Raw genomic sequence first — 16995 nt, 5'->3', positions numbered from 1 at the left:
AAATAAAAAATCAGAGTGGCACATAAAATAATGAAAAGAGAGAATTGTGGGATTCACCTATGTTGTCATTTGGTTGAGGACAAACAATCTGCATACAAATAAACAGATTTATTTCCATCCCCTTTAATTGCTCTACTTATTTCTACTATGTTCCCTTTTTTCTGTGTAGTCATCCTTTTCCAAATCAACATTGCTAGTTGGGTTGGTGACATTCTTTTTGTATGTCAGGTCTCAGTTCTTTACTTCATTTTGCTTGTTTTCTTTCTCTTTCTACATCGTAAAAATTCATTTTTCAAATTTTCTTCTTTAACGAATTGTTTTACATGACCCTGAAGAGGACGGCTTTTAGCCCTTGAAGCACATTAACTCCTTTCCTGAAAATATTTAAGTTTAAAGTTTTGCAATAAAGCTATTGAATATCAAATAAATTATTAATTATATATCTAATTTTCTTCTTTAGTGAATTGCTTCTTACTTATTAAATCACTAGATGTGATTTAATTAACCTGGAAAGGATAGATAGATAGATAGATAGATAGATAGATAGATAGATAGATAGATAGATAGATAGATAGATAGATAGATAGATAGATAGATAGATAGATAGATAGATAGATAGATAGATAGATAGATAGATAGATAGATAGATAGATACTTTATTAATCCCAAGGGGAAATTCACTTACTCCAGCAGCAGCATACTGATAAAGAACAATATTAAATTAAAGAGAGATAACAATGCAGGTATACAGCCAGACAATAACTTTGTATAATTTTAACGTTTACCCCCCTGGGTGGAATTGAAGAGTCGTATAGTGTGGGGGAGGAACGATCTCCTCAGTTTGTCAGTGGAGGAGGACATTGACAGCAGTCTGACAGCTGAAGCTGCTTCTCTGTCTGGAGATGATACTGTTTAGTGGATGCAGTGGATTCTCCATGATTGATAGGAGCCTGCTCAGCGCCCGTCGCTCTGCCACGGATGTCAAACTGTCCAGCTCCGTGCCTACAATAGAGCCTGCCTTCCTCACCAGTTTGTCCAAGCGTGAGGCATCCCTCTTCTTTATGCTGCCTCCCCAGCTCACCACCGCGTAGAAGAGGGCACTCGCCACAACCATCTGATAGAACATCTGCAGCATCTTATTGCAGATGTTGAAGGATGCCAGCCTTCTAAGGAAGTATAGTCGTCTCTGTCCTTTCTTACACAGAGCATCAGTATTGGCAGTCCAGTCCAATTTATCATCTAGCTGCACTCCCAGGTATTTATAGGTCTGCACCCTCTTCACACAGTCACCTCTGATGATCACGGGGTCCATGAAGGGCCTGGTCCTCCTAAAATCCACCACCAGCTCCTTGGTTTTGCTGATGTTCAGTTGTAGGTGGTTTGAGTCGCACCATTTAACAAAGTCCTTGATTAGGTTCCTATACTCCTCTTCCTGCCCACTCCTGACGCAGCCCATGGTAGCAGTGTCGTCAGCGACACTGTGTGTGTGTGCGTATGCGTGTGTGTGCGTGTGTGCATGTGTGTGTGTGTGTGTGTGGGTGTGCGTGTGGGTGTGTGTGTGTGTGTGTGTGTGTGTGTGTGTAAACACGATAACTTGAGTACACTTTCACTTACAGTAGGTCAACTAAATTTTGCATACAATTTTGCATACAAGTATTAGGTACAAGACATAGATTTCTATCATCTTTTGGGCTATTTCCATTCTGATTTATTCAGGTTTACTTTTATAATAATTGTTCAATATATTATTAATTTGATTTGATATGTTGTTTTAATGTACATAATATAAAAATATAATCATTGTCTTATGGTTTACTCCTCAAATATCCATCCCCTATATCTAGAGAAGGTCTAGGGGAGACCACTCCCAATTTTTAACTTTTGTAACAAAAGTGTCTGTAAACTACCATCTTCAGGTCTCTTCACAGATGGTCTTATAAAATTTTAATTAATATTTTTAATCAATACATGATATAATTGTACAGTTTAATACAAGTATATGAAGTTATAACAACAAATTATTAAACATAAGGACAATAATTGAATGTAAATATAGGATAAGAATTAACTGTAACTAAAGGATTAACTAAATGTTGTTTTAAGTCTAGGGATGTGAGGCTTTTGCCTCATCTTAGAGGAGCCACCAAGATAGTTGCTAAGGGTAAAATGAAGTAGGTGAGTAACAAGCACCCCTCTAAAAAGCGGGAATTAACTAATAGTGAAGCCCCTCTCCATGAATGACTTCTTTGAAAACAGAGAAACGTTTTTCCATTACATTCTATGGGGTCTGGGCTTAGGCTAGGCTACTCAACGACACTCAGAGAATTGTCTCAAAGCCACTCCAGTATCGTCTTGGCTGTATGCGTCATGTCATTGTTGTGCTGAAAGTTGAACCATCACCCCAGTCTGAGGTTATGTGCACTCTGGAGTAGGTTTTCATTGTAGGGATGGTTTTAGGCAGGTGATAAGCAGTGCCTGGTCTATGACAGACATACTGACTGCAGTTTTGCTCATACATTTGAATTTTTGTCTCCTCCGACCAATCTTTTTCCTCGTGCTCACAGAGTCCTTTAAATGCCTCTTGGCATGAGTGGATACTTTCTTGCCACTCTACCATAAACTCCTGTTGATGAAGAGTTGTTGAGATAGTGGTTCTTCTGGCAAATTCCCCCATCTCAGCAGAGTACCTCTGAAGCTATGTTAGAGTGACCGTTGGATCCACCATTGCATCTCCTCCCTGACCAAAGCTCTTCTTGCCTAGTTGCTTAGTTTAGCCAAACAGCCAACTCTAGAAAGTGTCCTGGTGGTTCCAGATTTCTTCCATTTAACAGTTATTAAGGCCACTGGGAACATTCAAGAAATGGTTTTATACCCTTATCCTTATCTATGCCTCAACACAATTTGATCACAGGTGTCTAGAGAGAATTCCTTGGATTTCTTGGCTTGGTTTTTGTACCGATATGAAATATGAATTATGGGGTCTTATATACACAAGTATGTTCCTTTCTAAATGCCATCCAACTATACAGTCAACTTCTAGACACATCTCAAGGAGAATTTAAGCAAATAGGATACACCTGAGCACAGCAATGGGCCTGAAAATGCATATGAATAAGACATTTCAGTCCTTGATTTTTATAAAATTTTTAAACCTTTCTGTAGTACTAGGGTGTTGTACCGTGTTAGCCATTATGAATGTAGAGAAAAGCTAAGCAAAATGACACCTTTCTGAAATTTCACAAAAAATAGTAAATTCCTCCATTTGAAATTAAATCTACAATATAATAAAGTGTGCAGAAAGAGAAGGGGTTTAAATACTTTCCGAATTCACTGTACACCTTAGAAATGTGAGAGGAAAGCAGAAAAACCTATGAAGACATTCAGCATGCAGACCCAACATAGTCATTGACTGGGCTGGGAGTCAAACGCATTTTTGTGGAGCTGCGAAGCAGAATGTCTACTTCTCCTGCTACTACTGTGCCTCCCATCCTGGAAAAATGCCTTTGTTATATACACTGCATTTTTAAAAGTGGTCAGGTTAGGATAAGTGTTATTACATAACTCTGTCGTCTTTCATTATATTCTGCACTATAAAAACAAGAATTAAAATTGTATAACTGGTAATTACACAGTAATTTCCTAAAATCAAGCCAAAAAAATACCCAGCTTTCATCTTATAGGAAGCATAATTTTCTTAAATTCGTTTCTTTTAAAAAATGATTATTGACTCATGTAAGTTTAGTTCTTCAGTGTTTGAAGTACAATGTGTTACACTATAAGAAAAAGAATTAGGATATAGAGCTGTCGTACATGTTTTTCAGTCTTGATGCACATGAACATTGTTGTACCATATTATACTGCAGATAATGAATCTCCCAGAACTGCTAGTAGGCTGTATGTGAATACCATGAATTGATAATGCATATTCCATCACTAATAAAAACATATTGGCCTACAATGGTGTGGCCAGAAAAGGAAAACTGAATTGAAATTGCACAGTGAGTAAAAGCTGCTGCCTAATGGTATACTACATTCTACAAATCAACAGAAAGGCAAAGCATTTCTGTATTGGATCCCTGTATTTCATTCAAAATGCTACACAATAATAGTTGCAAATATTTGCATTATGTGCATTCTGAAGAATCAGCACAAGAAAATGACATTGCCCAGCTTTAAAATGCAATTTCTGGCCAAAAATTGTGAAATATTGTAAAAGAAAGAACTTAATGCAATGTTGTAGTAGGATATTAATATATACTACATAAATTCAGATAGAAATAGGTTCTAGAGATATATACCTGTACACTTAATTAAATTTAATTTCAGCATGACATAAAAAGTCATTCTAATTTAAAATGACCTGTATAATGTTTTAATAATCAGTACTACATATATTCCTAGAATCTTCAAAGGCCTTTAATCAGTTCATTACAAACATAAATTAATTCTCCAATAAATTGAAATGATTAATTCTAATTGACTAAGGATAAATGCTGGTTTTATTTTATGCTTGCTAAGATGTCATACTATTGCTTCATAAAACAGACTATTTTTCTGCTGTAGATTCCATTTATTGCTTTACAGCAATTTGATTGAACACTGTCCACCATAAATAATGTGATCTTCACAGACTGTATTACATCCACTGTGTTTGTATTGCGGGCTGTGTAGTTCATGAATGATTAGGTAAATCTGGAAACTCAACAACCACCAGGCTTTCATATACAATGCCTACAAAAAGTATTCACCCCTTGGAAGTTTCCACTTTTTGTTATTATACAGAATAAATAAGTGGAGCTAATGTGGCTTTTCTAACACTGATTAACAGATGAAAACTGTTTAATGTCAAAGTGAAACCAGATCTCTACAAAGTGATCTAAATTAATTACAAATCTAAAATAAAAAATGATTAATTGTTTAAGTATTTTCCCCCTTTAATATGACACACTTAAATCCTCACTAGTGCAGCCAATTGGTTTAGAAGTCACAGAATGAGTACAATGGAGATCACCTGCCTGCAGTTTCAATCGATTGTAGTCTAAATGCACCTGATCGTGGAAGGCCCAAGTTGTGGTGAGTTAGTATGGTCATGTAGTGAGTGAAAAACAAGCCTGTGCTTAAGGTCCAATGCACCAGCCAATTTACATACCATCAAGCTAATTTGCTTAGCCAAAACCAAATTAAAATTAAGAAAACAAGTCATAGTGAACCAAAATCCCCCTTTGCTCAAGATCCAGCAGTGCACTTGATGTCTTGTAAAGAATTAAAGGCTTTATATTAAAGGATAACAAAAAGTGGGTGCACCAAAGGTTAACAGGTTCATTATGGAATTTTAGTTAATATAGAATACTCTTTTACAATATATTACAAGTATATATAAGATATAACAGAATGAATTATTAAACACAAGGAAAAGGATTGAGTGTAACTCAAAGGTTAACTACATACTACTTAAAGCTGAAAGTGCAAGAGGTCTCTGCCCTGTCTTAAAGAAGATACCAGCATATTTTTGCAAGGTTAGAATGAGATAAATGAGTAACAAACCCTCCTCCAGAAAGTGGGATACATTAATGGGAAAGCCCAAACACCCCTCCTATGAAGTGGTGCTAAGATCAGTAGAACAATCCTCAAACACCCCTATTAACAAGGCGACGTTCAGATCAGTGGGAGAGTCAACATGAGTCCAAAATTACTTGTGGCTTTAGTTGATTGGATAAGGTGGTACATTTCTGCATATTAAGAGTCAGATGATGTGATGTATTAAATGTGGATCAATTGTTGAATTGATGGTTCACTCCATGGAAGTGAAATAAATAAACAATTGTTCTGCATTCTCATCTGGGTTTTTTTTTTCCAGGACATTATCACTATTGTAACTTCTGAATTGTTACTGTCAGAGAAATGTTTCATTAAATAAGAAATAGTCTTGAGTCACCGTTACAAATGCATCCAAAAATGGATGTCCATTATTAGTTGGAGCCATCATGTGCTGTTTTTCAGTACAACATGGCAGATTGATCTATTTTAACAAAATAGATTATTTTATCAGTTAGGTTCATTTACATAACACAGTTAAGTATATTTTAATTTACAGCACAAGCATTAAGGACATTTTCCAATAATGTAAAATCTTTGTCTCCTATTCAAAGATCCCCAAATAGTTAAACAGATTAAATGCATTGAATGAATATCAGTTTCATAGAAAAAAAGACTTCTTATATGTAAATTGTTATTAGAGAACAAAATATAAAGTTAAAATATTTGATCCCATCTTTAATTTAAATGTGCTGGTACAAGTGAATTCAGGATGTCCTACTTTAACAGGTAAGGAATTTCAAGCACTTTTTTCCTTTATATTATATAAACACTTTAATATCTTAATATCAACATGCTATGTCTATTTATTCAGGAAAACAATAGTCATGGTGTACCATGAATGAAAAAATAAGAAACAGCAAACACAAATCTAGTCATTTAAGGTTTACATAAGTTTTAGGTTTTTTTACGAAGAAAAAATGTTAATGCCAATAACGTCACGGTTTCAATAAATCAGTGACAGGTAAGGATCTGGACCATTGTGTTAAACTATCACACATTGAATTCACACAGTGGACATTTACAGCAAAATGTGTCTTTGTGCTTCAAGGTACTTGCATCCAAGTAGTAATTAATGTGATGTAAAGTGCAATCCCAGTAATGAGATTATTATCGTGGCCAAACACAAAAACTCAGAAATTACCGCTTTAATTATAAAGACACCTACTGGTGTCACATTTTACAAAAGCAAAACCGGAACAGCCACAATTGCTTTTTCTAGTGAAGAAAGCCAAAAAAAGAGTCTTTCTTAGGTGGGAAAAGTATAAATTAATTATAATAAACTATGCTGTATTGATGGCATTGACAAATATGGCTAAGACACAGCCAATGAATTGTTATACACATATACAATGATAAAGTATATTACTTTCCATAACCAATTCTGACATTGGAAGCAGTCCAGGCATTTCGAGCTTACAAGCACTATTCTGATTAACACTTTGTCTAGTCATTAATTTATTCATGGGGGTTCACCCATTGTAGGAGTCCAGTGGATAGCAGTATTCAAGACAAAGAAGAAAATAACCTTGAATATGTAACAGTCAGTCATGACAGGAAAGACATGCGCAGGGCGGTTTAGAGCAGTAACATACTGTCTTTGGGAGGTGGTAGAAAACTGATTTACCTAAAAAATGATATGAACATGGGAGGACATGCCAGTATCTCACCATCTTCCTAGAGTCAAAAGGCAGCTCTGTTACACAGTGTGCAAGCAAGATGTCCGCCTTTGTGATGCCAAAATCTGCTAGTTTAGTGCATATACTTAAGTAAATAAAGTTTTTGGAAACTAAAACATTTAGAATAGTACCTTGACACAGCAAATTAAATACTTGCTTTAAAACAATAAAGAAAGAATTGCAATGTAGATAGATAGATAAATAGATAAATTGATCAATAGATAGATAGTTCAGAACATTACAACAATCTAGACGAGAACAGGACATTCATCCCAACAAACTCACCCGTCCTATCTACTTAAATCTAAAATAACATCAAATTGAGTTTTGAAGGTCCCTAAAGTCCTACTGTCTTCCAGACTACTTGGTATTTTATTCCATGTGTCTTTGGTTCTCTGTGTGAAGAAGAACTTCCAAATATTTGTGTGAAATTTACCCTTAACAAGTTCCCAACAGTCTTGACCCACTGAACTAATTGCCTTCATAATTTTAAACACTTCAGTCATGTCACCTCTTAATCTCCTTTTGCTTAAACTGAAAAGGCTGAGCACTTTTAGTATTTCCCCATAATTCATTTTATTCGTAGCTTCGCTCGGTGGTGGATGGGTGCCCACGAGGTGACACTCCTCTGGTCATGGGTGACTTCAATGCATAAACTGGCACTGACAGGCCTGGGTATGAGGATTGTCTCGGTCCCCATGAGTCTGGTGACAATGGTGAAAGTGGCTCCATGTTCCTTGACTTTGAAAAAGGTCAGGGGCTGCCAATCACTGGATCCTGGTTCCAGAACTGCATTGTTGGAATTGGTACTCTAATACTGATGGTGCGGTGAAGGAGATCGATCACATCCTCGTGGGCAGACGCTGGAGGCTCTTGCAAAACTGTTGGGTGTACAGAAGTGCCCAGTTTGTGAATTCTGGCCACAGACTTGTTGTTGCTACTCTTAGGATCCAGCTTAGGTCCAGTAGGTTACCCCCTACTAGGAAAATGAGCCTGGACTTGGCCAGACTCCAAGACCAGGCTGTCTCTAATGAGTTTGCATGCAGTTTGTGTGAGGAACTTGCAGATTTGGGTACGACTGCCAATCCTAATGTGATGTGGGAGACCTTCCGTGACAAGACCCTGAAGGTTGCTGAGGGTTGTGTTGGTGTTACCGGTGTTCCCAGAAGGAGGTGTTTCATCTCGCAGGGCACCCTGGATATCATCGAGAGAAGTCACAGCGCACGGCTCAATGGCAACTCTGGTCTGTACCAGGATCTGAGAAGGACGGCTGCGAGGGCTCTGAGGGCAGATAAGGAGGCGTTTGTTAGAGGAATCTGTGAGCAAGTGATGCACCATCTGTGGTCTAGCGACCCACGTCCTAGACCAGAGGAATCAAAGCATTACGCATATCCAAATCTGTTCCTCGGAGAGTCTCAGTCAGGGCGGCTGATGGAATGGTCCTTACGGATAACACTGCAGTTATGACCCGCTGGGCTGACTACTTTGATCCCTACTTTGATAGCTGATCCTCCGGCTAGGATGTTGGATATCTCTGGGTCCACGGTTCTTGAGGCTGATCCTCCAATTAGCTGTGAACCACCAAATCTCACTGAGATTACACAGGTGGTGGACCATCTGAGGGTAGGGAAGGCTGCAGGGATCTGTGCTATCCAGGGTGATCTTCGCCAGCCTGCTGGTAAGGCTATCCTCCTGGCATTGCAAGAAATCTTTGCTTCCATTTGGAAGATTGGCATCATCCCAACTGACTGGAAAACGGGACTTGTCATCCCTATCTGGAAAGGGAAGGGTGATCGCCTGGATTGCAGCAACCACAGGGGGATAACACTGCTCTCTGTGCTGGGTAAGGTCCTTGGAGGGTCATCCTCAATAGGATTCATGATTACTTGCTCACCTACCAGCGACTGGAACAGTCTGGTTTTACACATAAGAAGTCTACCATTGACCGCATCCTGGCACTGAGGGTTCTCATGAAGCGTAAACATGAATATCAGCAGAGTTTCTTTGCAGCCTTTGTCGATTTTCACAAAGCGTTCGACTCAGTTGATCGAGCTGCCCTGTGGGACATCCTGAGGGTTCGCGGGATCCCCTCAAGGTTGCTGCCCTGTACACTGGTACTGTGAGTGCTGTGCAGAGTGGAGGCAGGACCTCTGCTTTTTTCCCAGTTGATTCTGGGGTTTGTCAGGGGTGTGTTCTTGCTCCTACTCTGTTCAATACTTGTATGGACTGGGTGTTGAGCAAGGTCGTGGCGTCCAGCGGCTGTGGGGCATCTGTTGGTGAAGAAAGATTCATGGATCTTGACTTTGCTGATGATGCTGTGATCTTCGCGGAGTCAATGGAGGCTCTGATCGGGGCGCTTGAGAGACTGAGCGAGGAGTCTGAGTGTCTGGGCTTGTGAGTGTCCTGGATAAAAACCCAGATCCAGGCCTTTAATAACCTCTTGGGCACAGCCATCAGCAGTGTGTCTGTTTGCGGAGAGAGTGTCGACCTTGTTGAGAGGTTTACTAACCTTGGCAGTGACATTCATGTCTCTGGTGACTCTTCCTATGAAGTCAGTAGACGGATTGGGAGAGCATGGGGGGGTCATGAGGTCGCTGGAAAGAGGTGTGTGGCGCTCCCAATATATATGCAAAAGGACGAAGGTCCAAGTCTTTAGAGTCCTGGTGCTTCCTGTCTTGCTATATGGTTGCGAGACATGGACACTATCCAGTGACCTGAGATGAAGACTGGACTCCTTCGGTATTGTGTCTCTATGGAGAATCCTTGGGTACCATTGGTTAGACTTTGTGTCGAATGAGCGGTTGCTCATGGAGTCCCGAATGAGGCACATTACCTGCATTGTGAGGGAGCGTCAGTTACGGCACTACAGCCATGTGGCGCGTTTCCCCAAGGGTGATCTAGCTCGTAAGATCCTCATTGTTTATCTCATTGAATAAGATAAAATAAGCTTTCACTGTAAGGAGTTATGAAGTTATGTTGCCATTAGTATAAAGAAGCATCAAGAGTAATCCAGTAGGTTTATAAGGTCTATATAGTGTACTTTCTCATGGTATGGGAGTGAGGGGCATGCAAATATGTGGTCAAGATAGTTACACTGTATATCATGATTTTACTGGAGAAGGGCATGGCAATGTGGAAAGAAAGGACTAGGTTCAATTAAAAGAAATTCTTTGGGAGTAATAAAAGGGGAATGAGAACTGTCACCTACCGTATGTATCTCAATGTACAATAGAGGTAATAAAACATAACATGACATTTTAATACCCACTTAACCAAACTCATGGTCATTTATCAGGGTACTACTTATCCTAGGATAATCTGTTGTAAGACAAGTATCAGCCTTGGACAGGGCACCAGGCTATTGCTGAACCAAAATGTTAACACTCATATTCACACAGGACCAGTGTGCAACAACCAATGAATCTAACACGCATGCTTTTGGAGTGTGAAAGGAAAACTGGAGTACCCATAGAAAAACTGAAATAGCCGCAAGAATGGCATGTAAATGGCACACAGACAACAACCAGGTGCAGGATTCAAATCCAAGGCAATTGATCTGTAGGAAGAAAGTGTGAGCCTCTGTGACATCTCCAGGTAAGAAAAAGTGCTACCAGTGATGGAACTGAGACAGCAAAGAGATGATGTTAGATTTAAGGGATGACGCCAACACAGGTAAAATTTGCTAAAATATTGGTAACATGTTTATAGTACCTCATAATTTCGAATATACCAATAACAGAGCATGCACTCTAAAATGCCCCATCCCTAACAAATGATTTTTACCACTTTAGTAGATACAGAAGGAAGCACTGTATAATTAATGGCAGTCTGGCAAGCTACAATACAAGTTTCATACTACATCAAGAAATAATGAACTTTAAGACATTCTGTGGGATTATCTAGTTTCTGTCAAACAGGAGAAAATCACACTAGTAACTTACCCACAGGTAAGCTAAAGAATTTTGGAAGTTATCTAAAGATAGATAGATAGATAGATAGATAGATAGATAGATAGATAGATAGATAGATAGATAGATAGATAGATAGATAGATAGATAGATAGATAGTGTCACACACGTGCAATTGGGAGGCAGCTAAAGGGCCTGAATAATAGTACCATGCCAGACCAGGGGGTGGCGAGCTGCACTGACTTTCTCTCTCAATACTCTGCAGACCATCCACGGGAAATCCTGATCAGTTCTAGCACCTATGATGATGTCACTTCTGGTACCGGTACCATTGATAACTTCACTTCTGGTCCTGGCACAGGTGGCGCAGCGGTAGTGCTTCTGCTTTGCAGTAAGGAGACTGTGGAAGATTGTGGGTTCGCTTCCTGGTTCCTCCCTGTGTGGATAGCGCTTTGAGTACTGAGAAAAGCGCTATATAAATGTAATGAATTATTATTATAACATCACTTCCTGTTCTGGTGCATATGATGACGTCACTTCCCGTTCCAGCGCTCCTGATGATGGCACTTCTGGACCCAATGACATCATGTCCGGCCCAGACGACATCACTTCCGGTTCTGGTCCCGGTGACATCACTTCCTGTCTCGGCCTCTACAGCTGCCATGTTTGTAACCTACCATCAGTTCTGTTATGGACTCTGTTCGATGAACACCACAACCATTTTACCCATTTGCAGCCAGGGCATAATATATGGGTGCCTGCCCCAAACTTTTTTTGATTCCCTGGCTCGTTTGTATGACAATAGATAGCTAGATAGCTTGATATGAAAGGCACTATATAACAGATAGATAGATAGATAGATAGATAGATAGATAGATAGATAGATAGATAGATAGATAGATAGATAGATAGATAGATAGATAGATAGATAGATAGATAGATAGATAGATAGATAGATAGATAGATAGATAGATCCTCAGGGGAGAAAGTTCTGTTATAAAAATGTTCATGTACATTATAAGCAAGTGTTTGTGTTTACAAAAATATAAATGGCCAGACTTGAAATTCAGATTGTTGCTACTAGAGTCTGAAATGTTAAGAAAATGTTAGCTCTTTCTGGACTAACAAAAGTCTTGCTCTGTTGTTAGCTTCTTGTAAGAATGGCAAGTGTATTTCTAGCACTATTAATAATGCATAAAACCGTAGATTGCAAATGAATTTTTGCAAAGAGTTTCTACAATGGCATTCATTTGTACTTTAATCACAAGTGCTTCAGATGGTATACACCATGGTACTCATAGCTCTTTTCTGAGCACGGCTATCATTTCTTACACTGTGGATGATACACCTTATAACCTTACTGGTGGCACAGCAGATTCTACTAACTTAGGTCTGAATTTCCACAAACCAGTCAAGAAAAAGGAGAATAGCATTTTCAGGAATTTATACTATTAACAAACTATTGTTTTGAAAAACAATTACAAATATGAAAAATATTATTATATTGTAGCCAGTAGGGGCATCACTGAGCCACAAACCACAGACACAATGTCATCCAACAAAACTTCACATAAAGTTTTTTTTTTCTTTTTTAATTTGTCACCAACCTCACCAAGTGAACACAATCAATAAATACACAGCACAATGTTTTTCTACTTCTTCCACCCTTCTGTCTCTGAATTCCCAGGGAGATGCATCATTTTTTTTATAAACCAGACCAAGGAATGCTTCCGGTGTCACAGCAGTGGTCATCTGGATCATTTCTGGGACATAAGGAAAGCAGGGCAGTCTTCCCCAGACAGCCCCCTCTTGCAGCACTTAGCTGTTCTTTTACATTTCAACTGCCATGCAGCCCTGCAGAAGTCCTAATTGGGACCAGCCTGGAGGGACACTGCCACCTATTGTGTGGTCGAATGAACTGCCTTTGGCATTCATGTTTGCTCAGTCCATCCATTAGCTTTTTACTTTGACTGGGATAGGGATTGCTAACCAACACAGTTCCTTCCATTATGGCCTCCCAGCCAGGTAAAGGATCTCTTTCCATCCCAGTCAGGATGCCAGTTCATTTGCCTTGGCCCCTACAATATGCTGTTATGCTTACCTATTTGGCTGACCCCATTACCTAAAGTGACTTACAACATTTGAGATAGAATTGGCTCCATTTCTTTTGCTTTTCCAAGTGGAGTACATGCAGGTAAAGTGAGTTGCTGATAGTCACACAATATCAGGAGCTGAACCCACAACCTCAGGATTTGAAGTCCACAGCATTAACCACTACGCCAGACGTCTGCTCTACAGATTAAAGCGTCTCTCATTCATTGTTTAAAAAAAATGAAACAGAATTATCTACACTGTGACTTGAAATAGTAACCTGAAAATAATGACTATTTATGTATAACAAACACATAGTTCATTAATAAGTTGGTGTATTTTTAAACAGCATGTGATCAAATACCAAATATAGAAATGAAAACGGCAAAACAGTGTATTTCTAATTAATGAATAAACATCACATAAATAAATTAGAAAAACATATTCAGCTAATGTCAACAAGAGGGATATCACGTGTTCAAGACGGCAGGCATACTTAATTTTTCATTAAATAATTTACTCACTTTGGGGAACTGTTTGACAGGAATTAAGACTTTCTGTCCCAGCTTCATGTTCTTGTTGATTACCACATCAATAAACTTTTCATCTTCCTTTTCTTCATCCTTCTGTAGTTTCTCAATCTCTGTAGGAAAAAATACATAAAAGTAGGATATTTTTGAGCTATGTGTTGTGGGACAACTTAATAAATCATCCAAACCTTTTGCCAAAAGATGACAAAAAGAAGTACAACACAGTTTTGTCCTAATTTCTCAATAAACCTGTTTTTGTGACTACATAATAAAGTAAAAAACACTCCTTGAACTATGTTTGTATTCAGCTAAGAGAGTTTTTTTTTTGCAATAACATTTATTTAAACTATTTTTTTCCTCTGCAGAATGTTTAGAGCTATATTTATTGTAGGTAATCATCTGTTAAATGAAGGTGCTACTTTTTAATTCTCCTGCTTGATGTTGATTAAAAAATAAACCATTATTTCTGGCCTTGAATAGTCATTGGATGTTTGCCATTTTGCATCCAGTGTTTTTAAATACACCAACTTTCAGTGTGGAGAACACAAAACACAGATTATCGAAATGTGTGCTTTTAGTGGGGTAGTATAATCCTGGGTCCCCAATGATGATTAGAATATGATGCATTAAAAGTGGCGATAAAGCCCTTTTAATAGCTACAACAGATGTATGAGTAAGCTGGAATAGATCCATAAAGCCTAAAGCCATCCCGTAGGAAGTGGATTCCTCACGTTCCTAGTAAAGCCAAGATTAACATTTTATGCATTACCATGGAAAACTGAATTTAGCAAAAATAAATAAATAAATAAATAAAACTCCAGGAGAGTGGAAAATAATGTGACAGGTTTAAAGTTTTAGATTATGTTTGTTCACTGCATTTACTTGTTGTGATGGATTGCCGGCTTCTTATTCCGGCCCTCACCCCCAGGAGGAGCTCTCCCGACAGCATGGACAGGCCCCGAATTCCAGCAGGGCCTCATGGACTATGTAGTTTTTATACACAGCCCTGCTGGATACCTTGGGGACCACTAGGAGTCGCTGTCGGGAAGCCCATGGACTCATGTGTGCCCTATAACCTAGAAATACGTCCTGGTCACGTGAGCAGGAGAGATGACGTGCTTCCAGGTTGAAGATAAGGACTGTTGACCCTGACCCGGAAGGAATAAGGAACTGTGGACTGTTGGGCAGGAACACCTCCGGGTCAGGGTGTATAAAAGGACTCTGGGAAAGCCCAGACACTGAGCTGAGCTGGGATGTAGGGTGGCGAAGTGTCTGAGCGAGGAGGAAGGAGTATTATTGTGAGTTTATTGTTTATATGAGTAGTGTGGAGTGGAGGGTGCTTTGTGCACGTGATTACTGTACAATAAAGAAGAATTGTACTATTACCTGGTGTTTGGAGTGGTACCTGAGGGTTCAAGAGGTGGACACACGCCTCTACTGCTACACTGTGTTAGCCTCTTTATATTTCATCGCAGAGATTTTGGGATTCTCATTACTTATATTGAAACAACCTATTTGACATGCTATACTGTTTTATACATAATATTTCTATATAAATAAAATCGTAATACTCTCTCTCTGTCTTTTGAACTTTTCAGCTTTGTTTGGTGTTGTCTGTCTGATTTGCACATTAAGCATCTCATTTCAACTATCAGATCTCGCCTTGTCTGTTCGACAACGATGCAAGAATGGCACAGCTGGTTTTCATGAAATTTTGCATTGTAAGCTACTGTTAGTCCAACTTAAAATAGAGGCTATAATGGGTTTTAAAAAATTAATTGGGGAAGGGAGTTATGATGGGGATAGGGCAACCCAAAAAGTGCGCATTATTCCAAAATGGCTGAGTAGATCTTCATGAAAGTTTGCATGTAAAATAAAGCTGAACCAACTTCAAATCCAAGCCCCATAGTGTTTTAAAAATGTAATCAGCACAGAACGTTCTAATGGTTGAGTTGAAGGTCATGGCAGTTTGCATGCATATTACTATTGATATTGATTAAAATCATTAAGGCCTTTCAAAAGTTCCAACAAGAAAGAAGATTGCAGTGGGGTGGTTGGGGCACAAAAACAAAACCACGTTACCAAGGCAGAATGATTCAGCTGATGGTAATGAATTCAACATATTGTTTAAGTTTGTCTTCATTTATCCTGAAGGCTCTAATCCACGTCAGTGACTCCTTGGAAACAATGGTGGAATTCATTAGTACTAAAATATAAGTAATACAATATTTATAAACTGTTACTAACCCTACTCTGTTCTATTTCTCTTCTTGGTATCATCCCATGACACTTGGTGCCACTGCTGTATTGCCAAGTTGTTTGCCTGCCATGGAAAGTCATCTCTGATAAAGGTGCACTGGAGTCATCATTAGTAGCTTCCCGATTGGCCGGTCTGGCACTGACTCAACTGTAGAGTGGCCAGTAGGGGAAGGCGTCTAGTTGGCTGAGCTCTCCATGACTCTGACAGTGTCTGGCTTCTCTGATTCCTTTACTACAATCTGGCCGTGTTTGTTCAATTATCTGAAGGACAGATTTTGTTTTTTTTCATTCATGTTAATTAGTTTCTACTTTGTTTCTGATGTATTTGAACAAATCTGTATCCTTACATGTGCTAACTCTGTGTTTAGTGAGTGGTACTTGGTGAAAAGCACTGCGCAAGTATTTTGTACTGTTATATTATATTTCTGGGGTGGCAATGATAGATTGTCCATCTAGCTCTGTTTTGTGTGTTGTATTTACTGCATTTTTGACACCTATTGCACACCCAACATGCCAGTAAGAGGGTCTCTCTTTCTCTCTCTCTGAATTGCCCCTTCCCAAGATTTCTTCCTTTTTTTTCCCTTCAAGGATTTTTGGGGAGATCTTTATTATCATCTTAGAGAATCAAGGCCTTGGGGGCTGTCAAAAAATAGGGCCTGTTAAAGCCCATTGATGCATTCCTCATGTGAATCTGGGCTATACAAGAAAAAAATTATCATTGTTGTGTGGTGTGCAATGTAGGACTACCACAAAAATCACGTATCACTCAAAAATGGCTGTGTCTACTTTCTTGAACATTTTGTATTTACATTGGTGATTATGCAGTTTAAAATATAGCCTTCATGGAGATTAAAGAATTCTAATATGGGGATCATAATGGGAGGGCCAACTCCACAACAAAAACATACATTACTCAAAAACAGCTAAATGGTT

At 38.9% G+C, this 16995-nt stretch overlaps 1 protein-coding gene across 1 annotated transcript in view; it reads right to left on the bottom strand.

The window, feature by feature from the left end:
• The window catches only part of khdrbs3 (KH domain containing, RNA binding, signal transduction associated 3), a 541731-nt gene that overhangs the window by 293395 nt on the left and 231341 nt on the right, over window positions 1-16995 (bottom strand). Inside the window, exon 2 of the mRNA XM_051936013.1 lies at window positions 13798-13916. Coding sequence (XP_051791973.1) covers window positions 13798-13916 — 119 coding nt within the window. The remainder of the gene's footprint in view (window positions 1-13797; window positions 13917-16995) is intronic.

Source organism: Erpetoichthys calabaricus, chromosome 13 (genome assembly GCF_900747795.2).
Source record: "Erpetoichthys calabaricus chromosome 13, fErpCal1.3, whole genome shotgun sequence".
Classification (NCBI taxonomy): domain Eukaryota; kingdom Metazoa; phylum Chordata; class Cladistia; order Polypteriformes; family Polypteridae; genus Erpetoichthys; species Erpetoichthys calabaricus.
The sequence above is the reverse complement of the archived record's forward strand: the minus strand, read 5'-3'. Positions and strand labels throughout refer to the sequence as shown.